At 39.6% G+C, this 27,205-nt stretch overlaps 1 protein-coding gene and 1 pseudogene across 2 annotated transcripts in view; one reads left to right on the top strand and one right to left on the bottom strand.

The window, feature by feature from the left end:
* NPR3 (natriuretic peptide receptor 3) overlaps positions 1-27,205 on the top strand; it is a 68,515-nt gene that overhangs the window by 8,107 nt on the left and 33,203 nt on the right. For both annotated transcript variants that reach the window (XM_059916181.1, XM_059916182.1), the window contains exons 2-3: positions 2,448-2,570; positions 16,272-16,438. In XM_059916181.1, coding sequence (XP_059772164.1) covers positions 2,448-2,570; positions 16,272-16,438 — 290 coding nt within the window. The remainder of the gene's footprint in view (positions 1-2,447; positions 2,571-16,271; positions 16,439-27,205) is intronic.
* LOC132363557 (coiled-coil domain-containing protein 167-like) lies at positions 22,191-22,496 on the bottom strand (annotated as a pseudogene).

The following is a 27,205-nucleotide window of genomic DNA, read 5'->3' on the forward strand; positions in this document are numbered from 1 at the left end:
TCTATCACAAGGGGTTGGTCTTAGTGGTGATGGGAAGAGAGAGAAAGAGAAGGGCCAGGGCTGTAAAAATAGAAAAGAAGTGACAGAGAGGCCAGTGTTGGGCACAGCCCACCCGGGACTTGGGGAAGCCTGTGCTCCAGCCTGAGGACACAGCCTGTTCAGGCCTGGGCCAGGTGTAGCTCTTAGACGGATGCTTTGGGTTATCAAGACCTGACGCCTTTGGATGCTTGAACCCTGCAGCTGATCTCCCTGATTCTGACTTCATCCTCACTAACATCCTTCTGCTTATAATTTGGCTCCTCAATTAGCACTCCCAGGTCTCTGTCGGCACAAACATGTTTGTGACCATTTTGGTCCCCATTGAAATTAATCTTCACTTCGGATTATCTAAAAATATCTGAGTTAGGTTGTCGGGACTCTGCTCCCCCAAGCAATGACTGTACTCTTTATGTGCTGACAGAGTCAGGTTCTGTGTCTTAAGGTTTAGAACCAGACTCTGGACTATGGTCAAGTGATCAAAAAATGACGAGTTCTGCCAGTGGAGAGTCAGCCGGAGCCTCCTGGCCCCGCCTGGCGACGCCCACCCTGGGAATCCACACTCTTCAAACTTGTCCAGCCTTAGCCCAGGCTGTTTCGTGAGACACCTTGGCTCTTTTGTCATTTAAAGGACTAGAATCAAATCGGAGCTAAAACAAGTGTCTAGGTCATAGTGAGTAATGAGGAGTTTCTTCAAAAGCTTCCTTACTGAGACATCTTGAAATTTGACTATGTATCCCAAATATATAACTATATTTCCAGGCACAAACAACAGCTACTCCCAAAGTTATAAATCTTCCGGAGTTTTGTATTGTTTTACAAACTTGTTCTGCAGACTTTCAGCCTGTCCTCTGAGCCCTTTTGTCGTAAGAAATGTCAGAGTCATGATCTAACATTCTGAATTAACCTGTGCAGTAAACGAAATGTCAACAAGCGCCTGGCCCTTCCTGCAGGCTGCCAAGGAGGCTTTGGCACAGCCCGAAGTTTGTTCTGCATCTTTCAGCACCCACGCTTTTACAAAGAACATACACAACCTGCAGGGCTGGCACGCATGGTGATAATGTGGTCATGGCACCCAGGCTTCTCCTCTCCTCCATGTGTGCAGAAAAGCACAGCGGGCACTGTCTCGGGGGCCAGGGGCCATCAACAATGATCAAAATAACTGGATGAAGGCCAGGTCCCCACTTCCCTCTAGTCCGTTGCAGCTCTTACGTGGCAGGCAACAATATTCTGCAGCTGCTTAAAGCCTCTCAGCTCTGACAGTGTGGTTGTGAATTGAGAGCACATGGGGAGGGACCTGGAATCTTGGTAACTATTTCCTATATCTGTTGAGACAGCTTGAGAAAAAGGGTTCTACATTCAGACTGCAGAAAGCCTGTAGCACTTGCTGCATCCTCTGATTTGCCAAATGAAAGCTTTCTCAGGAAAATGTGTGTACTATGCTAGTAAAAGCATAAAAAGCAGTTGACAAGCCTCACTATCTTATATTGGGCAAATCTGGGAATTTATTTGAAGTATTTTTTAAAAAAAATCATTTTGAAACAATTGTGTATGTTTGGAAAAGATGTAAGAACGTATAAAGCACCTCCGTATAGCCTTCACCCAGATTTTCACCAATGGTTACCATTCTGCTGCTATGCTTTGTCATTCTAATCTCTCCCTTCCCTCCCTTGCCCCTCCAAATATATACACATGTACATATACATGCACAAATATTACTATCTTTTTATTAACCATTTGAGAGTAAATACAGCTATCATGCTCTTTTACCCCTGAAAACTGAAGTGTGTTTCCTAAGAACAAGGACATTCACTCATATAACCACAGTAGAATTATGAAAAGCAAGAACTTTAACACAAACACAATACTATTACCCAATTTACAGACCTTATTCAAATTTCTCCAGTTGTCTCAATAATGCCCTTTATAGAAAAACTTTTATTATTATTTTTCTAAGGTCCAGGATCCAATCCAGGACCACACACTGCAGTCAGCTTTCTGTTTCTCTAAGTCTCTTTTAGTCTAGAACATTTCCTCAGGCCATCTTTGTTTTGCATGAAAGTGACCATTTTGAAGGGCGCGGGTCCACTATTCTATACACTGTCCCCCAAGCTGGGTTTGCAGCGGCTTCCTTCTGATTAGATTCAGGTCGCCCACTGTGAGGTTTGGGGCCCGGGGTGTGTTACACCAGGGGACTCCTGAGTCTGCTCCCATGGTGGGTGATGTTGACGTCCATCACTTGGTGATGGTGGCGATGGATAGCTTTCTCCACTGTCAAGCTGTTATTCTGCCCTTTGTAATTCATGAATAATTTGTGAGGATTCTTTAGGACTTTAGCCGTGCCCTGTTCCTCGTCAGATGCTGTCCTCCGTGCAGGGGCGTTTCACGCGTCTGTCTGTTCCTCCCCGCAGTGGTGATCATGTGTGCAAGCAGCGACACCATCCGCGGCATCATGCTGGCGGCGCACAGGCACGGGATGACCAGCGGAGACTACGCCTTCTTCAACATCGAGCTCTTCAACAGTTCTTCCTACGGTAACTCTGCCTCCGCTTTCCCCTCCCGCTGCCAGGGTGTCCAAAAGGGATTGTGAGACAGGGCCAATAACTTGAGTCATCTCAGTGGATTTGATTTCCATAGATAGGGTTTTAGAAATTTGTGATTCTGAACACTCCCACTTCTCATAAGTTCTCAAGCTTTTCTTCTCTGAGAACTCAGAGCAAAAAGTTACCACCACCTGTGATGCCAAGGAACTTGGGGAGAACATAGCTCACTCCAGCGCCCCAAAGGATCATAAATCCAGGACCCCTCTCCAGTGCATTTCCAACTTTGGGTTGCCACCATGATGGACTGCTGGAATAATTTTAGAGAGATTTGGGAAGAATTTTTAGTAGCATGGAATAGACTCGAACACATCAACATAATAGAATAGAACAAATCAAAGTGTGTCATACATAGCATATGTATGGTTTCATACAACTTTTATTTTAGTAATATGATTACATGTTTGTGTGTATATATTTATGCATGTTACACATGTATTTGTAATGGGCCACAATGTGAAATAAATAAAATAACCATTACTGTAAATTGAGGTAAAAAATTTTGAAAGTTGCTGCTCCCAGCCCCTCCTCCTTCCAGATGACTGTCTCTTAGCTTCTCTTATAAAAAGTTGGGAAGCCACTAACAGTTACAATCGAAAGTATTTAACTCCTTAAAATGGATCTGGGGAAGTTCCCAGGGTTCCTGTGATGGTGGGTGTTCAAGGAAGTCATCAAGATCGGAGGTATAAAACATTTTCCCCAAATGTGGTTAGGGCTCTCTCTGAAGTAAACAGTGTAGGGCTATGGAACATTGTCTCAAGTACTGCACATTGGCAGTTACAGGGGAACTGTAAGTGTGTGTATCACGAACATCATGTTCATGCTGAGCTCCACTTCTCAGTTATTGTGGTCGAGATATAGTTAGATGGGATCTAAACCTTAAAACATATGCCTCAGTTTCCTGCCCTGATAAGCTCCTGGCTTACTTAAGCAGTAGATCATTGTGCATAAACGTAATGAATCACACTTCTCACGGGTATAAAGCAAAGTTGTTGAAGCAAAAGTAAACTCTGGTTCCTGTAGCGCATAAAATTGAAGATTTGAGGCTTGAAGGATAAACACCCAGTTTTCCCCTGCTTGCTCCCATCACTGTCTTTCCCCCTATCTTTACACAAGCAGAGTGGCAGTTTTGCTTCTTGACCCAAGATCAGAATGTAATTACATCATTGGTTACGGTATTGAATTCATTGAGATAGTGGTAGAGACTGGTGAAAAATGAAAAAAATTTATTCTGAGTTTTCCAAGTTGGCTACTGCAAGCATAGCATTTTAAGGCAATGCATGTGAATGCATATTATAAGTGAGCAAGTACAAATTAGGTACTGGAATTCCTTTCATCCACGGATAAAGCTTGCATTACTTTTCCCTGCTCATTACAATACACAAGTATTATAGAAAATTTGAGAAACATAGAAAAGCATAGGGAAGAAAATAAGTTACTGAAACTCTGCCATGCAGATAAAGGTACATTGATAATATTTAGATGTCCATCTTGTCTATTTTATTACAAATTATATATTTATGAAAAACTTTTCAATAAAATGATCATACTATCTATAGTATGGATACATAGTATTTTATAATGCTGATATGCCATCTTTCTTAATCAGTCTTTTGTTTTTTAATATTTATGTTGTTTCCAGCTTTTTGCTATAAGAGCAATGCTATATTGAGTTGCCTTGCCATGTGCATTCATGTGTGCACATACATACACACATATGTATGTGTGTGTAATCTGTAAGACAAGCTTCTAGAAGTAGAATATCTGGGTCAAATGTTATTATATGCATTTAAATTTTGATAGGTATTGCCAAAGTTGTCCTCTAAAGAGGTTTGCCAATTTACATTTTTGCAACAGTGTATGAGATATTTTGTTTTCCTGCATCTCTGTCAACCCTGTATCATCTAACTTTTAAATTATTTTATTTATTTGAATTTCTTTTTATGTCCATAAGCAAAGTTCTGCAGTTTTCTTTATTTGAATTCTGCACCATTCTTGCTGAGTTCATTCTTAGACATTTTATGTTTTTTGGTTGTTATTATGTTCATGATCTTTTCCTATTACATTTTGTAACTGTAGTTGTTATATAGAAAACAAGAATTCCACATATTAAATCCTCTGTTCTAATAGATTTTTTAAAATCACTTTCAAATAATAACAATAGTTATTCCTCCATTTTGATAGTTGAATGTTATATTTATCTTTCTTTTCTTACTGCATTGGCAGTAGCCTCTAGAATAATATTATATAACAATGGTGATACTTAATTTCTAATATCTTGTCAGAAATAGATGTTAAAATATTCTTTAGTTTATTAAGTGTGGTTTTAAAAATTGGAAGTGAGTGATGAGTGTTATCAAATACATTTTATCTGTACTTTTAATACATTTCCTAATATTGAGCCATTATAGTATTCTTGGAATTAAGCATAGTTTGTCATGATTTTTTTAGATGTATTGCTGATTTTAAGTTTTTAGTGTTTTATTTACGATTTTTGAATCTATACTCATGAGATTGGACAGTTTTCTTGCCTTTAGGTGGTATTGTCAGATTTTAATATCAGGTTAATAGTAGCTTTATAAAATTAATTGGGACACTTTCCATTGTTTTTATGCTCTAGAGCAGTTTATATACCATAAGAATATTCCTTGAAATATGGAAACAATTCAACTCTCTGTCTGGACCTAACTTCTTTTCAGAGGTAATTTTTGGAAAATTAAAAAAACAAATCTATTTTGAAATAATTTTAGATGTACAGAGAACTTTAAAAAAAAATAGAGTTCGTGTATACCTTTTACCCAGATTCCTCTAATGTTAACAATTTAAATGCGCATAGTACAATTATCAAAATAAGAAAATTAACATTGGTACAATACTACTAACTAAACTACAGGCTTTATTTGAAATTTACCACCTTTCCTCCTAATGCTCTTTTTCTGTTCCAGGATCCAATCCATTTAGTTGTGTGTCTTCTTAATCTTCTCCAGTCTGTGATAGTTCTTCAACCTTTCCTTGTTATTTATGACCTGACACTTTGGATAAGTCTGTTATTTTGTAGAATGTCTCTCAATTTGGATTTATCTGGTGTTTTCAAATGATAAGTTGAGTTTACACATTTTTGTCAAGAATTCTACAAAAGTGGTGCTGTGTCCTTCTCAATGCAAAATATGAGTGCATAAGAAGTCATGTATATGTATATACATATGTATATGACTTATTATTGGCTTTATGTATATATGACTTATTGTTGATGATTTTTGGGACAACTTTTTTTTTCTTTTTCTTAATAAATTTATTTATTTATATTTATTTTTGGGTGTGTTGGGTCTTCGTTTCTGTGCGAGGGCTTTCTCCAGTTCCGGCGAGCGGGGGCCACTCTTCATCGCGGTGCGCGGGCCTCTCACTGTCTCGGCCTCTCCCATTGCGGAGCACAGGCTCCAGACGCGCAGGCTCAGTAGTCGTGGCTCACGGGCCTAGCCACTCTGCGGTATGTGGGATCTTCCCAGACCAGGGCTCGAACCCGTGTCCCCTGCATTGGCAGGCAGATTCTTAACCACTGCGCCACCAGGGAACCCCCTGGGACAACTTTTTAAAACTTATTTTTCCATTAGTTCAGTTTTTCTGCTTCTTGAAAACTGAATTGCATGGAGTTATACAATGTGCTCTGATACAATCTACCAAGTATCCTTGGTTTTTCTTTTTTTAAATTTTTAAAAATTTATTTATTTTATTTTATTTTTTAAAACTTTTTACTTTATATTGGAGTATAGTTGATTAACAATGTTGTGATAATTTCAGGTATACAGAAAAGTGATTCAGTTATACATATACATGTGCCTATTCTTTTTCAAATTCTTTTCCCATTTAGGTTGTTACATAGTATTGAGCAGAGTTCCCTGTGCTATACAGTAGGTCCTTGTTGGTTACACATTTTATTTATTTATTTATTTTTTTGGTTATACATTTTAAATATAGCGGTGTGTGCATGTCAATCCCAAACTCGCTAACTATCCCTTCCCCCCACCCTTTCTTTCTGGTAACCATAAGTTCGTTCTCTAAGTCTGTGAGTCTGTTTCTGTTTTGTAAATAAGTTCATTTGTATCATTTCTTTTTAGATTCTGCATATAAGCGATATCATATTTTATTTCTCTTTCTCTGTCTGACTTACTTCACTCAGCTTGACAATCTCTAGGTCCATCCATGTTGCCGCAAATGGTATTATTTCATCCTTTTTAATGAATGAGTAATATGCCATTGTATATATGTGCCATATCTTCTTTATCCATTCCTCTGTCGATGGACATTTAGGTTGCTTCCATGTCTTGGCTATTGTAAACAGTGCTGCAATGAACATTGGGGTGCATGTATCCTTTCAGACCATGTTTTTCTCTGTATATATGCCCAGGAGTGGGTTAGAGGGATCATATGGTAGTCCTATTTTTAGTTTTTTAAGGAACCTCCATACTGTTCTCCACAGTGGCTGTACCAATTTACATTCCCACCAACGGTGTGGGAGGGTTCCCTTCTCTTCACACCCTCTCCAGCATTTATTGTTTGTAGATTTTTTGATGATAGCTGATTTGACTGGTGTGAGGTGATATCTCACTGTAGTTTTGATTTGCATTTCTCTAATAATTAGTGATGTTGAACATCTTTTCATGTGCCTCTTGGCCATCTGTATGTCTTCTTTGGAGAAATGTCTATTTAGGTCTTCTGCCCATGTTTTGATTGGGTTGTTTGTTTTGATGATATTAAGCCGCTTGAGCTGTTTGTAAATTTTGGAGACTAATCCGTTGTTGGTCACATCATTTGCAAATATTTTCTCCCAATCTGTGGGTTGTCTTTTTGTTTTATTTATGGTTTCCTTTGCTGTGCAAAAGCTTTTGAGTTAAATTAGGTCCCATTTGTTTATTTTTGTTTTTATTTCCATGACTCTGGGAGACAGATCAAAAAAGATCTTGCTGAAGTTTATGTCAGAGAGTGTTCTGCCTATGTTTTCTCTAAGAGTTTTATAGTGTTCAGTCTTACATTTAGGTCTTTAATCCATTTTGAGCTTATTTTTGTGTATGGTGTTAAAGAGTGTTCTAATTTCATTTTTTTTACATGTAGCTGTCCAGTTTTCCCAGCACCATTTATTAAAGAGACTGTCTTTCCCCCTTTGTATAGTCTTGACTCCTTTGTTGTAGATTAATTGACCATAGGAGTATGGGTTTATTTCTGGGCTTTCTATCCTATGCCATTGATCTATATTTCTAGTTTTGTGCCAGTACCATACTGTTTTTTAAAAAAATTTATTCATTTTTGGCTGCATTGGGTCTTCGTTGCTGTGCGTGGGCTTTCTCTGGCTGCGGTGAGTGGGGGCTACTCTTCGTTGCAGTGTGCAGGTTTCTGATCACGGTGGCTTCTTTTGTTGTGGAGCACGGGCTCTAGGCTCACGGGCTCAGTAGTTGTGGCTTGCAGGCTGTAGAGCACAGGTTCAGTAGTTGTGGCACACGGGCTTAGTTGCTCCACGGTATGTGAGATCTTCCTGGGCCAGGGCTCAAACCTGTGTCCCCTGTATTGGCAGGCAGATTCTTAACCACTGTGCCACCAGGGAAGCCCAGTACCATACTGTTTTGATGACTATAACTTTGTAATATAGTCTGAAGTCAGGAAGCCTGATTCCTCCAGCTCCGTTTTCTTTCTCAAGATTGCTTTAGCTATTCAGGGTCTTTTGTTTCTCCATAAACATTTTAAGATTTTTTTGTTCTAGTTCTGTGAAAAATGCCATTGGTAATTTGATAGGGATTGCATTGAATCTGCAGATTCCCTTGGGTAGTATTGTCATTTTGACAGTATGGATTCTTCCAATCCAAGAACATGGTATATCTTTCCATCTGTTTGTGTCTTCTTTGATTTCTTTCATCAGCATCTTCTAGTTTTCAGAGTACAGGTCTTTTGTCTCCTTAGGTAGGTTTATTCCTAAGTATTTTATTCTTTTTGATGTGATGGTAAGTGGGATTGTTTCTTCAATTTCTCTTTCTGATCTTTTGTTGTTAGTGTATAGGAATGCAACAGATTTCTGTGTACTAATTAACTTTGTAACCTGCAACTTTACCAAATTCATTGATGAGTTCTAGTAGTTTTCTGGTACCATCTTTGCGATTTTCTATGTATAGTATCATGTCATCTGCAAACAGTGACAGTTTAACTTTTCTTTTCCAATTTGGATTCCTTTTATTTCTTTTTCTTCTCTGATTGCCATAGCTAGGACTTGCAAAATTATGTTGAATAAAAGTGGTGAGAGTGGACATCCTTGTCTTGTTCCTGATCTTAGAGGAAATGCTTTCAGCTTTCTCCATTGCGTATGATATTAGCTGTAGGTTTGTCATATATGGCCTTTATTATGTTGAGGTATATTCCCTCTGTGCCCGCTTTCTATAGAGTTTTTATCATAAATGGGGCTGGATTTTGTCAAAAGCTTTTTCTGCATCTATTGCAATGATCATATGGTTTTTATTCTTCAATTTGTTGATGTGGTGTATCACACTGATTGATTTGTGGATTTTGAAAAATCCTTGCATCCCTGGGATAAATCCCACTTGATCATGGTGTATGATCCTTTTAATGTATTGTTGGATTCAGATTGCTAGTATTTTGTTGAGGATTTTTGCATCTATGTTCATCAGTGATATTGGCCTGTAATTTTCTTTTTTTGGTGACATCTTTGTCTGGTTTTGGTATCAGGGTGATGGTGAGCTCATAGAATGAGTTTAGGAGTTTTCCTTCCTCTGCAATTTTTTGGAACAGTTTCAGGAGGATAAGTATTAGCTCTTCTCTAAATGTTTGATAGAATTCGCCTGTGAAGCCATCAGGTCCTGGGCTTTTGTTTGTTGGGAGTTTTTAAATAACAGTTTCAATTTCAGTGCTTGTGACTGATCTGGTCATATTTCTGTTCTTCCTGGTTCAGTCTTGGGAGATTGTGCCTTTCTTAGAATTTGTCCATTTCTTCCATGTTGTCCATTTTATTGGCATACAGTTGCTTATAGTAGTGTCTCATGATCCTTTGTATTTCTGTGGTGTGAGGGTTTTTCTGATTATATCCCCTTTCTTTTCCCTTTTACTGCCTGGTTGCTTAGGCTTTGCTCTCGGCTGTCAGCCTGCCTGAGAGTCTGTGCCATGTACTAGCTCTTGGCAAATTGACATAACCCTGCCCTTCCCCTGCAAGTCTCAGTTTCTTCTAATGATAATAATAGTACTTATCTCATCGCATCAGGCTGAGTAATAAATGAGGTGGTGTATATGAGAGACACAGAAAGCTTCTTGGAACATGATGAGTGTTTAGTAAATGTTCACTATATTTACTATTAATTTTAGTTTACTTTGACCATTACATATAGTACTTTAAAAATGATAAGTTAAGTTTGTACATTTTCTTGTGGTGCAGTTTTATAGCTTGATTTAGGCCATACATTTTTTTGTTACCAAATTAGTCAACTTTTATCTAGTACATCCTAAGGACCTGGGTGCATTAGGAATTATATCTGCCTGCAAATAACCAAGACTTCCAGCTATAGTAATTTAAACAAATGTAGAGGTTTATTCTCTCAACTGTAAGAAGTGCAGAGGTGGGCAGTCCGGGGCAGAATGATGGTTCCGTAATGTCATCAGGGATCCAAGCGTCTTCTTGTTTTCTGCTCCCTCAATCCTAGTGAATGGCATCCATCCTCAAGATCATAAGATAACGGCTAGGATTCCAGGGATTGTGTCTTAATTCTAGGCAAGACAGAAGGGGAAAGATGAGAGGCAAAAAGGGATCCTTTTCAGTTGACTCAGTTCTGTTTGAAGGGCTCTCTGGAAGCCCCACTCATTAACTTTCGCTTACGTATCATTTGCTACCCGTGGTTGGGAGGGGGGCCAGGAAATGTGTGCTTTTAGCTGGGCTCACTGCTACCTCACATCAATTCAGGAATCTGTTACTAAGGGAGTAACAGAGAGAATGGATGGGAGAATGGATGTAGGGAGGTTTGCCGCAGACCCTGAAGCACTTTTCCTCTTCAGAGTAGAAGCAGTAAATAGAATCTTATGGCAGGCACAGTGACCTAGACCAAGGTTCTGGTGTCTGTTGCTCATAAAGGGCTTCCTCTGAGATTTTTATACTCTAAGAATCAGATATATGTTCATGAAAAGTTCTCCAACATCCTCCTCTGCCTGTGCTTCCTCACATCAAAGTCTACACCAGTTCTAGAAAAAGACTCTGTTTTAAATAATACTTGAGATTGGTTTTTTAAGAAAACATATTGATAGCATGTCCATATTTACTGATTATTAGATTGTCTTGGTGAGCACTCAAAAAAATTCTCGGATCTGCCCCAATTATATTGTTACAGGAGTTCTGAATATATTATGAGGGAATTCAAGTGATGGAAAATAAGATTGAAAGGATAGGTTTTAAAAAAATCCAGAGTGCAGATGATATATATTGTGCTGCAGAGTTTTGAATAGCACCTGTTGGCATTTTCATTCACTGGCATTATGTTCTTTGGATGTAAGTTAGGTGGAAAGTCATTTGCGCAATCTTGTCTGGGACTGTAAGGTTATTGTAGAGCTTTCCTGACTTCCTGAGAACACAGAGGCACTCATTAAGGTGAGGATGGGAGTATTCCAAGGCTGGTAATGCACATAAATTACTTGACTCACTAAAAGTAGAAAAATGGCAGAAAAACTGGGGAAGGATTGGATTTATATTTTGCTATTAAAGTGATATATTCATGTTATAGTCAGTTTAGGGTAATGAGAAAAGAGAAGGAATTCTCACACAATCTTTCAACTGTAACAGTTGTTAAACCACGTTTAGACACTTCTTCCTCTGATCTTTCTTCCTCTGTTACTTTTATTTTTAACATTTTTGTCCTCCACTGAATTTGAAGTCTTAAATCTTCGAACACACCAAACTTGGATGAGATGAATGAACAGCAGACACAGCACTGGAGTTTGGAGGCTGGCTTGAATTTGAATCCTGCTTCTATTTATTAACCAAGTGACTTCGGGCATGTTAATCTCCTTGAGCCTCAGTTTCCTTATCTGTCAGATGGGTATCATACTTAAATATTCCTCATAGAGCTTTCATTAGGATTAAAGAATGAAATGCTCCAGGCAAAGCCATTCACAATGGCATCGCTCAGTAAGTGGTGCTGTTATCACTGATGGGAGAATCTGGACCAGCCTAGCTCAAGGCAAGCATGTAACTCCTGGGTATTTGGAGAGGTTGGGGTGAGGCAGGGTGGCCAATGCTTTTGTCTCACTTAATTGGCTTCCAGAGGTCAAGAGCCACGTACTCTGCAGCCAGCCCAGGTGTACTCCAGGCATCATTTCTTGGATGTAGTCTGTGATGTCTCAGCTCGTCATTCAGCGCACATTTACCGAAGGCTTTCTATGTGCTGGGTCCTTGGTAAGTACTGAGAGCTACAGGATGACACAGTTGTCCCAGTACCGCCGGCTCTCGCCAGCTCCCTGGCCGCAGGATTGCCAAGCACAGGGCTTGGTGCTGAGCAGGTTATTTCCTCTTTCACAAATATTCTGTACCCTTCTCACTCTAAATGCAAGCTTGGGGCTCCATGATGTTTAAAACCAAACAAAACAAAGAAAGCAAATTCACTTTCCCTTATTCCTGAAACAACTGCAAGAATCACCTTCTCTGCCCTACTTCTCATTAGCTGACTTCTTTCTCCTCTTCTTAATCCCTTGTTCAGGACCATTGTAAGAGTATGACAACAAGACCCACCACTCCTCTGAGAATGTTAGGTCACCGCTGCCCTTCCCATCACCAAAGCCATCAACCTTAATGCAGACCGTCCCTACATGCCTCTAAAGCAGTGCTGTACAGGGGAACTTTCTATGATGCTGGCTGTGTTCTACTCTGTGTTGCCCAGTATGGGAGCCATTGGCCACATGTGACTATTGCACATTTAAAATGTGGCCAGTGCGAGTGAGAAACTGAAATTTTAATTTTATTTAATCTTGAGTAATTGAAATGTAAGTAGTCACACATGGCGCTAGCGGCTGCTATAGTAGAGCTATATACAGCTCTAGTCCTTGCCATATTGTTTCCATCCATTTCTTTCTGGAAACCCTGTTTTTCTTAGCTTTGGTGGCACAGCATTCTTCGGGCTTTCTCTTAGCTCTTCTGTCTCCTCTTAGTCCTTTGCCCACTAAAAACAGTGTCCCCAAAGTGTGTGTGCTCACCCTCTGCCCTCTCCTTCCGGGTACTAAGTATAAGACATATGGACGTGACACCCAGCACTCTCTCTAGCCCTCCCTCCTCTTGCTGGCTTCAGACCCCTCTTTCCAACCCCAGCCTGGTGCTGCCACTTGGGTGTTCTGTAGTCAGTCACCTTGGATTGACCATGACCCTAACTGAAATCACTGTCATTTCCGTGTCTACCTAACCCCTCCTCCTCCCTCTGGCTCTGCTATTTCTTCTGACAACCATTTGCTTTTCCTCTCTGGCATCACTGGTGACGCGCGTCCCTCTCGGCTGTCGTTCACTCCCTCACTCTTGTGGAGTCTTCAGATTCCTCTCGCACAGCCCTCTGCATTCATTCTCAAGGGCCCTCCCTCTTTTTATGATTATAAAAGCAGTAAATAAACTGCTGAAAATTTGCTAAAGTCAGAAAAACACATAAAAAAAGAAAAGAAAAGAAAAGAAAAGATGCCTGTAATTCTAACCACCCGGAGAACCATGTTCAAGTTTTTTTGGGGTGTGACTTCCCACATATAACCTCTGGTAACCCCTTGCCTGGATTACTGTGGCTGTGAACCCTCAGTGTCTCCCCAGCCTAATCCATTGCTATTTCCCAAGGCATGAGTCTGATCATGTCATTCTTCTGTTCCGCTCGTAAATCTCCAGAGGCACCCAGTGTCTGCTGAATTAAACTTGTCCCCACTGATGGGGCATCATGCCAAGCTGACCTCTGCTTTTCCTAGGGTTCAGTGGCCCCGAGAGGTTACTGACACGGTACAATAAGAGACACACACAAAGCAGGAAGTCATAGTATTGGTTATGGTTGTGACTAGATACCTATTTAGTTTGGCTTACATTTACTAAGCACTTTTGTTTCCATTCTTCTTTCTCTCTTTTTTAAAAAATTTTTGTTGTTTTTTATTTTCTGGCCATGCCACGTGGCAGTGTGGGATCTTAGTTCCCCAACCAGGGATCAAACCCATGCCCCCTGACCACTGGACTGCCAGAGAAGTCCCTTCATTCTTTTTTCTAGAAAACGAAACTCCAAGATCATTACCTTTTAGATTGTGGTAGACAAATTTATTGTACTGTATTTCACTTCTTTCAAAATGAAAAAAAAAAGTTTTTTCCATATTAGTAACTAAGATAGTTGCCGTTTCCAGTTCTATGTGTACTTTCTAATTACACAGCATAATACCCTATAGGGTTATTTCCTTTCTTGTGCCCGGAGGGGACTCTTACCCAAAGCTGAGAAACTCTGACCCTCTTTGCCTAAGAAACACCATTCCTGCTGATTCTTGATACCTCGGGTCAGTTAAAAAAGAATCAATACATATGGATTGCAAACCTAGAAGAAATGGGTTCCTTCATGGGTTGAAGATGGACATTCTTAGAATTTGGGGTCTTGCTGGCTAATGGATTTGGCCCCTTGACAAAAGGCCACGTTGTCCATGACTTGAGCACCCGGAGGGGTTGGCCCTGGCCGATGACAGTGCCACACAGCTCACTTGCCCTCTGAGCAAGCACCGGCATAGCTGTGGCCTCATTGGTGTTTGGGAGGTTTCATAGTGGAGGAGGAGGAGGAGGAGGACTTCATCAAGTTTTGTTCAGTGGCTTGAAATTTAATCTTGTGCTCATTGCAAATGGATCTAGCCCTTAATGAATTCTGTCCTTGGCTCTGTCTTATTTATCTTTTAACAGCTCCCTGGCACATACTAAGCAATTAATAAATGGCTGCTATTATTAGGATTATGATTAAACAGATGCCTTCACAAGCAAATTCTTTGTCTCTGCCTTTTCTCATGCTCCAGACAGAGGTTCCCAGCTGCCCACTGGATGTCATACACATTTGCACCTCTGCCCGTGCCACAGATTCTGCCAAGCATGCTTTTCCATCCTCTTCTCCTCTTATGAAAATCCTATTCACACATTTAGGGCCAAGCTGATGCCTCTTCCTGGCATGAAACTTCCCTCTTTGGAGCTGGTTACCTCTTCCTCTCTATTCTGCGTGGTTTCCATGTACCACCCCCCGCCCCGCATAGTAAGCTAACTGCTACCCTGTAATGACTTCAGGTGTTTACATGCCCATCTCTAAATCCCTCTCTTGAAGGTGGTGGAGACTGTTCAAAACATTTATGATGCCCACTGTCCCAGCTGTCACAGAAACTTGCACGTAGTTCAGTTAATCCATGTTTGTCTGATTTAAGCTATGATAGAAATTCCAAAACCACAGCTCTTAACTGAACTTTTTCTGTAAGAGTAGAGCAAGGGCCACGGAGCCCTGGCTACACATTCCAGAAGCATCCTCTCTGTTTAGCCGCTGGGCTCTGGGCATCTGGGCTCAGGGCAAACAAATGACTGTGATGTTGGACTCTGGCTGGTTGAATTCCTTGTGGTATTTTCAGAGATCTCAAGGAATCATAATGATAATTCACAGAATTATTATTATTATGGTCAAAAGTTAGAGGTCCATATTTCCTTTTGGGGTCCTGCAAGCCACATGTTTTCTTAAAAATGAAATAATAAAGAGAAGAGGAATGATTCTTATCCATGTAATTTGCCTTTGCTTTTGTGAAAGGGAGAGCCGTGAAGCAGCGGGGTACCCAGCTTCTGAGTGCCTCAGTTTCCTCATCTGTAAAATAGAATAATTGTACCCACAGTCACGGGATCTTGTGAGGATTAAATGAGTTTATAAATATAAAGTGTTCAATAACTAGGCTTTTATTATTATTATAATATATATATATACTCAATAAATGTTAGCAGTTTTTATTTTATTACTATTGATGCACAGATCGACTTGTCCAATAAATAAACTTTTTGATGTTGCCAGCACTAGAGAGATAGAAATCCTCAAGTTCACCTAAGCTACTTTTCAGTCTGAAGAGATTCGAGAAACATTTCAAGAAATATCAGTAATCTCAAACCTTTTTCTTTTAGCACCAACTTTATAATACTTGTGTAAATCTGTTGTCGTAGATAGCCATCCCTGCCTTCCACATCTATGTAGCGTCGGGTTTACTGTAGCGCAGTAACATCTTGGTTGACCTCCACAGTTGATTAAAAAATATTAAAAACTAAGTGTGAATGGAAAGGAATAGACCTACTGCTTACTCCTGCAGTGCTGCAATTCTTGGCGGCTGAAAATTACAGTTACAGGGTTATTATAAGGCAATTAACCCAACAGTGCTTTTCTTTCTGCCTCACATTTCAAAGGAACACGTGTCCAAAGGGCCTTCTTCTCCTTTGAGGATCTTGACATTGTCACTTTCTATCCAAGTGCAACACTGTGACAATACCTCCTGCCCCAGCCACCAAAAGAAACGTGTAGAGACACATCGCAGTTGAAAAGGGAGAATGGCCCCTTTATGGTGACTGGCTTGGAATTATAAATATTTTTACTTCTCCCGTAGGAGATGGCTCGTGGAAGAGAGGAGACAAACACGACTTTGAAGCTAAGCAAGCGTACTCATCCCTCCAAACAATCACTCTACTGAGGACAGTGAAACCTGAGTTTGAGAAGTTTTCCATGGAGGTGAAAAGTTCTGTTGAGAAGCAAGGGCTCAGTGAGGAGGATTACGTAAGTAATTGATTATGAGCCTAGACCTTCAGCATCCTGAAAACAGTCTTCGAATTAAATCAGGTGTGATAAAGCGTCCTGTTCTGAACCATTCCTAGGTTCACATCTGAATGTCACTGTTGCTTCCTGTGTGTGTTTTTTTTTTTTTTTCTGGCCAGCTCTCCTCCCTCCTCCCCACCAGGCGCCCATCACCCCCACGCTTCACTTACACTTTGCCAGCTGCTGAAGGAAGGGAAATTGCTTTCTGTGGGTACTTGTGGTCATGCTGAGCAGAGATCTGGAGACTTCCATCACCTATTCTGCTAGGAGCGTGTTGGGGGAGAAGACGGATGAAGGATTGCCAAAGTTTTGCATGCCTGATTTTTCCAGAGCTTGGTGGAGGACGGTATTTTGGATTCTAGAAGGCTCCTTCTTTTGGCAATCTGTCTTAGCTTCGTGGCCGGTCTGCTTCTCTCCTTTGTGGCCGTGTTGTCGCCTCCTTCTGCTGCAGGCTGTTCCCTACTGAAGGATTCCAGAGCGTCGCACACCATTAGTGCGGTTGTTACTCATGCATCTTCCAAGAGTGGACAGGAGTCAGGAGCTCAGGCCAGGCTCAGGATTAAGTAGAGGGACATCTAACTGTGTGATCTGGGGCAGATTCCTCAGTCTCTCTCATTCAGATGAGGATGGGAGGATTACAGATAATCTAGCTGAAGTCCTTGGCACTGTCTGGTCAAAAAGTTGGAACTCAATGGATGGTGCCTCTTTTGTACTATTGTTATAAGATCATACCTGTCTTTATAGGAATTTGCTACTAAATGACATACAGAGGGTCTTATAAACATGTATTAATGTCTTAAATGCGATTTATATATTATACACATATCATTTAAAATACCTTTTGACTTTCTAAATTAACACTGTCTTCTAGATATGTAATGTGAGCCACAAATGTAATTAAAGTTTTTAGTAGCCACATTAGAAAAAGTTAAAAAAAAACAGGTGAAATTAATTTTAATAATACATTTTATTTCACTTAAATAGAAAAAAATCATTTCAACATTTTATCAATGTAAAATTATGACTGAGATTGTATATTTTTTTTCTTGTATGAAGTCTTTGAAATCTAGTGTGTATTTTACCCTTACAGAGTATCTTAATTCAGTTCAAGTGCTCAGTAGCGATACGTGACCAGTGGCTGCCATGTTGGACAGGGTGTTCTTAATTATGAAAGAAGTAGAGCCCAAGTTTACAGAAACCTATGATAGTATTGTCATCATCCGAATCTTTTGCCTCAGGAATGTGAAAGGACACAAAGGACATTGTAGTTCTCTTCAGTAGTTCTGCCAGAGGTGGCCTGTGTCAATATTGAAAACATACAAGTCTTTAACCTATGCCACTGTATGTTATTTTACTTTACTAGGTTCATATTAATTTTCTGGTTTAAAAACTCAAAAATGGTGTCATTTTGTCTAACCTCTTTCCTAAGGTTGTTGAAGTTCAAGTATTCCAGTATAGGTTGTCCAACATGATGATACTTAGTGGGCAAAAGTTGGCATTCCATTGCACTATCAGGTACATCTTCTTGGTCATTAGTTATACTGTGTTCAGAATATTAAATCTTATTTTAATGGTAGTCTAGGCAAAATCTCCCTGGAAGGGGTACCTACTACAAAGATCCATAATACATGCCAAACCAAATACTGCTGCTTTAGAGATTATTTGTAGTTGTAGATTACAATATCGCTTCCCTCTGATGGTGGGATCATTAAAACGGATTTTATAAATAAATAAAAATGATAATGTAAAGTAGAAATTGGAGCTCCTCATAATGACTTATTCTGTCTTTCATAGTTATGTGTGTTTTAGCTGTGCTCTTTTGAGTGCCACTGCAGCTGTTTATCAGGTTAGTTTAGACAGGTGGTTGTGGTGAGTATCGTGGAAGAAGGAGATACGGGGCCTCGCAGAGGCTAGAGCTTGATCTCCTGCAGTGGGAGATGCTGGAGCGGAGTAACAAGACTTGGTGGTCTTCATCCTAAGCCTCAGTTCTTTCCTCGTTCTTGCTGCTTCTCTTGTTTGTACTAATAGGTTGTCTCATCTACTTAGAATTTCCGTTAGTGACACCCATCGTGAGCTCTTCAGTCCTTGTTACTGGATCTCAAATCCAGCAACTTTGGTGGACTCTATTCTAAATTTTTACCATGCATTTTCTAAACAACCACAAGATGTGTGAATAGTAACAATTTTGTTTCTTTTCAGTTCTTCTTTTAAGTATGCTTAATTAAGAGATATTTAATTACATTGTCTATTAAATTAAGTATAATTAATTAAATTAAAACTTTTAATGCTACTGGCTGGGATCCCAATACAGTATTGAATATAAGTAGTGGTAGTGGGCGTCCTTGCCTTGTTCTGAACTTTAAAGTGAAGAGCATATAAAAGATTTCATATCTGTTCATATCACCATTTAAGTGTGATGTTTACTGTGGGGTTTTGGGGAAAGAGTCTTTATTAGATTGTGGAAGTTCTCTTTTATTTGTTTTTATTTGTTGGTGAAGTTCTGTTCTGGCAAAATGATACCCTTTATTAGGATAACTGAAACAAAAATAGCACAGAAAACATAAAGATTCACATAATGTAGATTAGGAAAGGATCTGGACGCAGGTTTTTTTTTAATTGAAGTATAGTTGATTTACAATGTTGTGTTAATTTCTGCTGTACAGCAAAGTGATTCAGTTACACATATATATATATATTCTTTTTCATGTTCTTTTCCATTATGGTTTATCACAGGACACTGAATATAGTTCCCTGTGCTATACAGTAGGACCCTGTTTATCCATCCCATATATACTAGTTTACATCTGCTAACCCCAAACTCCCACTCCATTCCTCCCCCACCCACCTCCCCCTTGGCAACCACATTTCTGTTCTCTATGTCAGGACACAGCTTTTGATTGTAAGCGTTGTAAACTATATGATATCCTTGACCCCATGTCGTGTATGCTAGTATCACTGTTATCAGATTAGCATGTGGTTGGCGTCTTTGGAAAGCTTGGATCTTCTCAAGATGCAAAAATTTGGAGCTTAAAAAATTTTATAAGGTTATACTGAAACATTAGAAGGATGGAATGGCAATGGTGTTTTTTAATAAAATTATTATTATATATTTTAAACTTACCAAATTTTGTTATTAATGTTAATTTGTTTCTCCCTCCTCCCTTCTTCTCTCTCTCCTTCTCTCTTTCTCCCTACCTTCATCTCCAACTCTTGCCTTCTCTTTTTTTAAAGTGACTTTTTAACTGAGATGAGTGCAAATTTACATGCAGTTTTAAGATGCAATATGGAGACATTCCTCATATATAGTGCCTAGTTTTCCCCAGTGGTAACATTTTGGAAAACTATATGTAAGATCACAACCAGGATATTGACACTGATACAATGCACTAATTTTACTCACATTTCCTCAATTTGGTTTGTACTTATGTGTGTATGTGCATGTGTGTGGGTATTCAGTTCTGTGGAATTTTATCACCTGTGTAGGTTGGGGTGTTTGAATATTATCAAATGCGTTTTCTACATCTATTGAAATAATCAGATATTTTTCTTTATTCTGTTATAATGTGGTGAGTTGCATTACCAGGGTTGTCCCCCTGAACCACAGTTTTATTGAGATATAACTGACATATAACATTGTATAAGTGTAAGTACAACATAAAGATTTGATATTTGTATATATTGAGAAATGATCACCACAATAAGTTTGGTTAACATTGATCATCTCACATAGTTACAAACAAATTTTTTTTCTGGCGATGAGAACTATAAAAATCTACTATCTTAGTAACTTTCAAATATACAATACAGTATTGTTGACTGTGGTCATCTTGCTGTACATCTCATCCTTGGAATGTATTGATATTTATCTTATAATTGGACATTTGTATCTTTGAACCACCTTCATTACTAGAGTTTTCTAACTTTAATAATCTCTGCACTCCTGGAATAACTCTGCTCTCTCTCTATACCAAGTCTTGAACTCCTCGATTTCCCAGTTCATATCTTGGAGAATATAATTGTGGTTGAACCTGTACAAGTTTGCTTGGTGGAGCTTTCCATGCTGGGTTGTCTCAAAGGCTATTGGCAGCCTGTAGATTAGGCTCTCTGGGTTGGAAGTCCACTCTTGTTTCACTCATCTCTGGTGGGTAGTTGGGTGGGTACACGTGTGCGATGCGATGGAAAATAGGATTGCTTAGGGCTGGGCTATCACTGGGGCTCTGGGTATTGCATGTAATGTAATTGTCTCGTTATTACCACATGTATCTATGACAGTGTCTCCGCCATTCCTAGGGGTACTATTATAGTATTTTTTAAAGTATATTTGTCCTTTTACTAGTGAACCTGGTGGAAACCTAATCTATTCTGATGCATCATCTTTTAATAGGGCCCATTACATTGGGAGATGGTATAGCCTAATGGTTAAGTGTGCAGGCTTGGGGTTTCACAGACCTAGCTCTGCGTCTTTACTGCTTTGGTCTTGAGCATGTTTCTGAAACTGTGCCTTAGTTTACTGACTCTAAAATGGGGGTGAATAATTTTTAACTGACAAGGTCACTGAAAGAACTCAAGCATTGTATATAAATAATATTGAACACAATGCCAGGCACTAAGTAAATATTCAATACATGGTAGCCATTATTTCTCTTACTTTTGTTTCTCATATTCCAGACCCATGTAACCAATGTATATGAGGCTCCTGCATGTCAATATCCTCCCCAGCACCCCCGCTCATCCCTCAGATGTTAACTCAAATACCACTTTCTCAGGATGTTTTTTCCTGACACTCCAGATGAATCTCACACACTCTGCTCCTTTCTATCATAGCACGCCTCTCTGGTTGTAACCACAGGTCTATGTGTGGGATTTTTTAAGTTAACCTTGGCCTGACTCCTAGTTAACTAGACCTGACTCCTTTGCCAGACAGTAAGTTCCATGACAGCAGCAACCGTGTCTGTTTCTGTTCACTCTCGCATCCCCCTTACTGTATGCTTAGCACAGAGGACGCAGCCAATAAATGTAAGCTATTATTATTATGCTTATTATTTGGGGTTATTATTGGACCAGAAGACCTCAAATCCAACCCCCTTCCTGTACAGTGGTGAAAACTGAGGCCCAGGGAGGTGAGGTGGCTTTTCCAAATGTAATCACTATATTGCAGTCAGTACAACGATGTTGGGTGGTGACAGAGTCCTATGCTTAGACCTTATCAGGCACACAAAGCCAGGAGTTCAAATCAACTTATACTGTGGGAGATGGTACTGGGGGGTAGTAATGGGTTTTTACGGTGGGGATTCTGAAGACCATCTAGCGGGGGTCATCAGAAATCTAAAGTTAGAAGTAAACCCCTACTGGAGAGGCCCTCAAATATCAGTGGGACTCCCAGCATGGCTCAGACAAGTGCTTGCCAAGTGTCTGTCTAGCCTCCTCTGGTGGTTTTTTTTTTGTAGCCAGGGTGGTTTTATTGCCTTTCCCTTGGGCTAAGCCAGCACAAAGTCTTTCTGGAGACTCAAGCCCCACAGCAGGAATGGAAGGCGAGAGGCCCCACAGCAGGAATGGAAGGCGAGAGGGGCTGGGCCGACAGGAAGCCCTGCTCCGATGTCTGGGTCAGGCAGAAATGGCCCTTGTACCTTGGTCCTCTTGAGGCTTGACGGGCCTGCTTGGCCGTGACCACGGAGCTGAGGGGAAACCTGTGCTGACTGGAGAAATCTCAGGCTCACAGGGTCCAGTAGGCGTAGATGAGGGTCCGAAGGAGGAAGATGGCCACAGACAGCAGCATTTACTTCTGGTTCTCCTGCCGAAGCAACTGCAGCTCCTTCTCATAGTTGGAGGCTTTGTTCATCAGGTGGCTTTTCTCCTTCTCCAGAGACCTCCTGGCCTCTGAGCTCAGCTCCGCCTCATAGAGCCTGGAGTTCACAGCCTCCAGGTCTCTCCGACGTTGTGACAGCTTCTTCTCCAGCCCATCGATCTCTAGAGCGATGCCCAGATTCTCCAGCTTCTTTTTAGTCATGTTACTTGCCGGGTTCCCGGAGTCATTACTGGACGCTCTCTGGTGGTTTATATTGGGTCGCCCACATGTGCAGTGGCTCTCACTCCAGGGTGTCTGGATGGAGCTGTTTGGCCTCTGCCACCGAATGGTTACAATTCTAGAGCACTGGTATTTGGTTTTAGAATGCGCTGTGTGGTGGCCAAGCCAAGATTAGTTGCATCCCCTGACTCCTGGTCAGTGGCTTTCTTTATCCACTACATCAGTCTGACCTTTTTAACAACAATGTGCCCAAGATGGGGGCAAACCCATGACCCGAAGATTAAGTGTCTCAGGCCCTACAAGTGAGCCTGGCAGGCAGCACAGGCAGGAGAACTTCCTTTACCTGCCCCCTGCCTGCCCAAACACACACTTTTAAGATATCAGTTTCTCTTTACTCTTTCACATACTTGACAAAGTCCAGCTAGGACTCTGTCTCCTCTCCATCTGCAGCGATCTATTTTGCCTGTTTTCTTCTGAAGTGTAAACCACCATTTCCTAAAACAGCAGATGCTGTTTACTGAGCACCCCAGGGACCATGGCTGTGAACTTGATCCTGGACCATGTAATGGTCCCATCTTGGGTGGGATCTTCATCACCTAAAAATACTTGAGCAAGTATATAAATATCCATGGCCATGAGCTCTGGGAGGCTACAAGAGCTGCATTCCTGTGCCAGCACGGATGTGAAACATCATTCACTTCAGTGTCAGCACTCTGACACACTGATGGCATTCACACAAGTCTGGACAGTTTATCTTGCAGTAGACCAAATGTGGCACATGTGTGAAAATATCCATGTTTCTAGAGAAATGAAATCAAACACGGTGGAGTGGGTTCACTTAGTTCTTTAGTAGGAGGCTCCCTCCAAATTCATCCAACTTTCTATGACCTCTTTAAGTGGATGAGGGTTTCTTGAGTTAGGGTGCATTAACTCTTTACAATTCTGTGCAAAAATTTGTATGTAAGTGCACATGTGTATATTTCTGGAGAGAGGGGCCAGCACCCTTCATCTGATTTTTAATGGGGCCAGTGTCACAAAAAGGTAAGAATCATTGAACTAGACCAGGGTTGGTCAGCATGCCATTTGAGCAGTTACTGTCCCAGGCCCTATCTACTCATATGGATAGGGTACAACATTGTGCAAACAGGGCTGCATTGAAAAGTCACTCCCCTGGAAGAAAATGAAGAGACACCTGAATGCTCTAATATTTTTTAATCTTATATTCTAAAACCATTAGTTTTATTTCTGAGATGAAAGAGATACTAATTCATTTATTTATTCCTTCATTCTGAACTAGGGAGTCAGTCCAGTCTTTACAACTACCAGTGTTTTCACATGATGTCTTTAAGAGGTAGACTTAAATTTGTCCCAGCTACTATTTCTCAGTTTAGACTGAGCCAATGTTGGAGACCTCTTTTCCCCTCTGGCAGCTGCTCTGACTTCTCGGTCCTGTAAATCCCACTCTTGGCTTTGCCCCATTCTCCTATTGTGTTTGGCACTTCTGAGACCCATTCACGGGCTGGCCCTTTAACAGTTGGCTCTGCCCTTGGGTGAAGCTCACCCTCTTTCCTTGATGTTGTAGTTGTTTAAATCAAAATAATACATGATTTTTAAGATTGAATACAATGAAAGAAGACCCACACTGAATTAAAAATAAATTCATAATACTCTGAGAGTTAAGACAAACACAAGTCTCCGATTCTGCTCTTCTCCACTCCTGACTCCCATTCTTTGAAGTCCATAATCCTTAACGTTTTTATTGGCCTCTGCTGTTTCCCTTTATATTTCTAAAATAGCTTATTTATATTGATGCTTTGAATATTAAAAATTTTGATATTATTTTGTGATTTTGTAAAATGGAAAAAGATTTAGCTCCTTTATACACTCTTCCTCTACCAATACTTCTTTTTCCTCCCATCCTCCCAATATTTTATGACATAATTTTTAGTTAAAGGTATAGTCACAAAATAAAATTTGAAGCTAAAAAAATAGAGCTTTTATTATTATGACATGCATATATATGTATATGTATTTACAACTGAATCATGTAGTGTTCTATGATTATATTTCCTTTCCTGCCTAGCTTTTCGTTTTTTCTGCAGTTAGTGATTTCCTTGGTTTTTTATTTGCTTCCATGTAATTCTCACTATTTCATTCTTATTCCCTCAGCCAAAAAATTTGGATAATGTTTCTTTTTCTCCCCCTTTGTCTTCCTGCTCTAGTTTAGAGTAATTGCTTTCTTCAATATCAACCTTTAGCTCTCTCCTGTACCGGATCCTCTTTTTCTTGGATATCAAATCTCCTTCTTTGTTGAATTTCACCTTAGTTTTGAAGGACAGTGATGCAAGGATTCTTCAGTATATGCAAATTGATCAATGTGATACACCATATTAACAAATTGAAGAATAAAAAGAACCAGCTTTTAGTTTCATTGATTTTTGCTATTGTTTTCTTTGTTTCTATTTCATTAATTTCTGCTCTGATTTTTATGATTTGTTTCCTTCTACTTCTACTAACTTTGGGTTTTGTTTGTTCTTTTTCTCTAATTGTTTTAGGTATAAGGTTAGGTTGTTTATTTGCGATTTTTCTTGTTTCTTGAGGTAGGATTGAATTGCTCTAATCTTCCCTCTTAGGACTGCTTTTGCTGCACCCCATAGGTTTTGGGTCATCGTGTTTTCATTGTCATTTGTTTGTATATATTTTTTGATTTCGTCTTTGATTTCTTCAGTGATCTCTTGGCTATTTAGTAGCATATTGTTTAGCCTCTATGTGTTTGTGTTTTTTTACAGTTTTTTTTTTTTTTCCTGTAATTGATTTCTAATCTCACAGTGTTGTGGTTGGAAAAGATGCTTGATATGATTTCAATTTTCTTAAATTTACTGAAGCTTCATTTGTGACCCAAGATATGATCTATCTTGGAGAATGTTCCATGAGCTCTTGAGAAGAAAGTGTATGCTGTTGTTTTTGGATGGAATGCCCTCTAAATATCAATTAAGTCCATCTTGTTTAATGTATCATTTAAAGCTTGTGTTTCCTTATTTATTTTCATTTTGGATGATCTGTCCATTGGTGAAAGTGGGCTGTTAAAGTCCTCTACTATGATTGTGTTACTGTTGATTTCCCCTTTTATGGCTGTTAGCATTTGTGTTATGTATTGAGGTGCTCCTATGTTGGGTGCATAAATATTTATAATTGTTATGTCTTCTTGGATGGATCCCTTGATCATTATGTAGCGTCCTTCCTTGTCTCTGTGACAGTCTTTATTTTAAAGTCTAGTTTATCTGATATGAGTATTGCTACTCCAGCTTTCTTTTGATTTCCATTTGCATGGAATATCTTTTCCATCCCTTCACTTTGTCTGTATGTGTCCCTAGGTCTGAAGTGGGTCTCTTGCAGGTAGCATATATATGGGTCTTGTTTTTGTATCCATTTGGCCAGTCTGTGTCTTTTGGTTGGAGCATTTAATCTGTTTACATTTAAGGTAATTATCGATATGTATGTTCCTATTACCATTTGCTTTATTGTTTTGGGTTTGTTTTTGTAGGTCTTTTTCTTCTCTTGTGTTTCCCGCCTAGAGAATTTCCTTTAGCATTTGTTGTAAAGCTGATTTGGTGGTGCTGAATTCTCTTAGCTTTTGCTTGTGTGTAAAACTTTTGATTTCTCCATTGAATCTGAATGAGATCCTTGCTGGGTAGAGTAATCTTGGTTGTAGGTTTTCCCCTTTCATTACTTTAAATATATCCTGCCACTCCCTTCTGGCCTGCAGAGTTTCTGCTGAAAAATCAGCTGAAAACCTTATGGGGATTCCCTTGTATGTTACTTTTTGCTTTTCCCTTGCTGCTTTTAATATTTTTTCTTTGAATTTAATTTTTGTTAGTTTGATTAATAGGTGTCTCAGAGTGTTTCTCCTTGGGTTCCCCCATTTTTTCAACTCTTCCAATTTCTTTTATTTTCTGTGATTGCCACAACTTTATCTTCCAACCTGTCTATTGAATTTTTAATTTTTGATATCATATTTTTAATTTACAAGACCTCTTTTTTGTTCTCTGAGTGACTCTCTTTTTAAAAAATAAAACACTGACCTTGTTTCCTGGATGCAATATCTTCTTTTCCTGAATATACTCTTTCATCAGTTCTAGAATATACTTCTTTCACATTTTAACTTATCTAAAGTTGAGATTCATTTTATAATTGGTGGGCTGTCATAATTTTTTCTTTCTAAGGGCACATATAACAAAGGTGCTTCATATAATTGCAGGTATTTCATATTTTTTGAGATTGTTTTCTTTTACTTCCTGCTTGCCTATTTCTTTCAAATTCCTTTCTAAAAATATTCATTTTGAATTCTTTCTCTTTCATATTATAAGCTTTTCTTAAACTGTTGGTAATCCTTATCTAAGTTCTGTGTGCATGGGAACTTGTCTAGTGGTGGACTTTATTGTAGGGTAATAAGGTGTCAAGTTGGCTTTTTCAAAGGGTTATCCCAAATATGATTATGTGAGGGTTGTTTCTCTTAGGCTGGTCAGTTTCAATAAATAATTCTCCTTCAAATAACTTCTTGAGAGTCATAAGTCTGCCCTACATTCTGGGCGCCTAGAAAGGGGGGACTCTCACCTTTAGGATTGAGGACTTTTCACTTACACCTCGATTTTCAGTATTATGCTTCACCCAATCTCCAGCTGTGACTTGTACCCTCCCAGTCC

The sequence above is a fragment of the Balaenoptera ricei genome, chromosome 3 (genome assembly GCF_028023285.1).
Source record: "Balaenoptera ricei isolate mBalRic1 chromosome 3, mBalRic1.hap2, whole genome shotgun sequence".
Taxonomy (NCBI): Eukaryota; Metazoa; Chordata; class Mammalia; order Artiodactyla; family Balaenopteridae; genus Balaenoptera; species Balaenoptera ricei.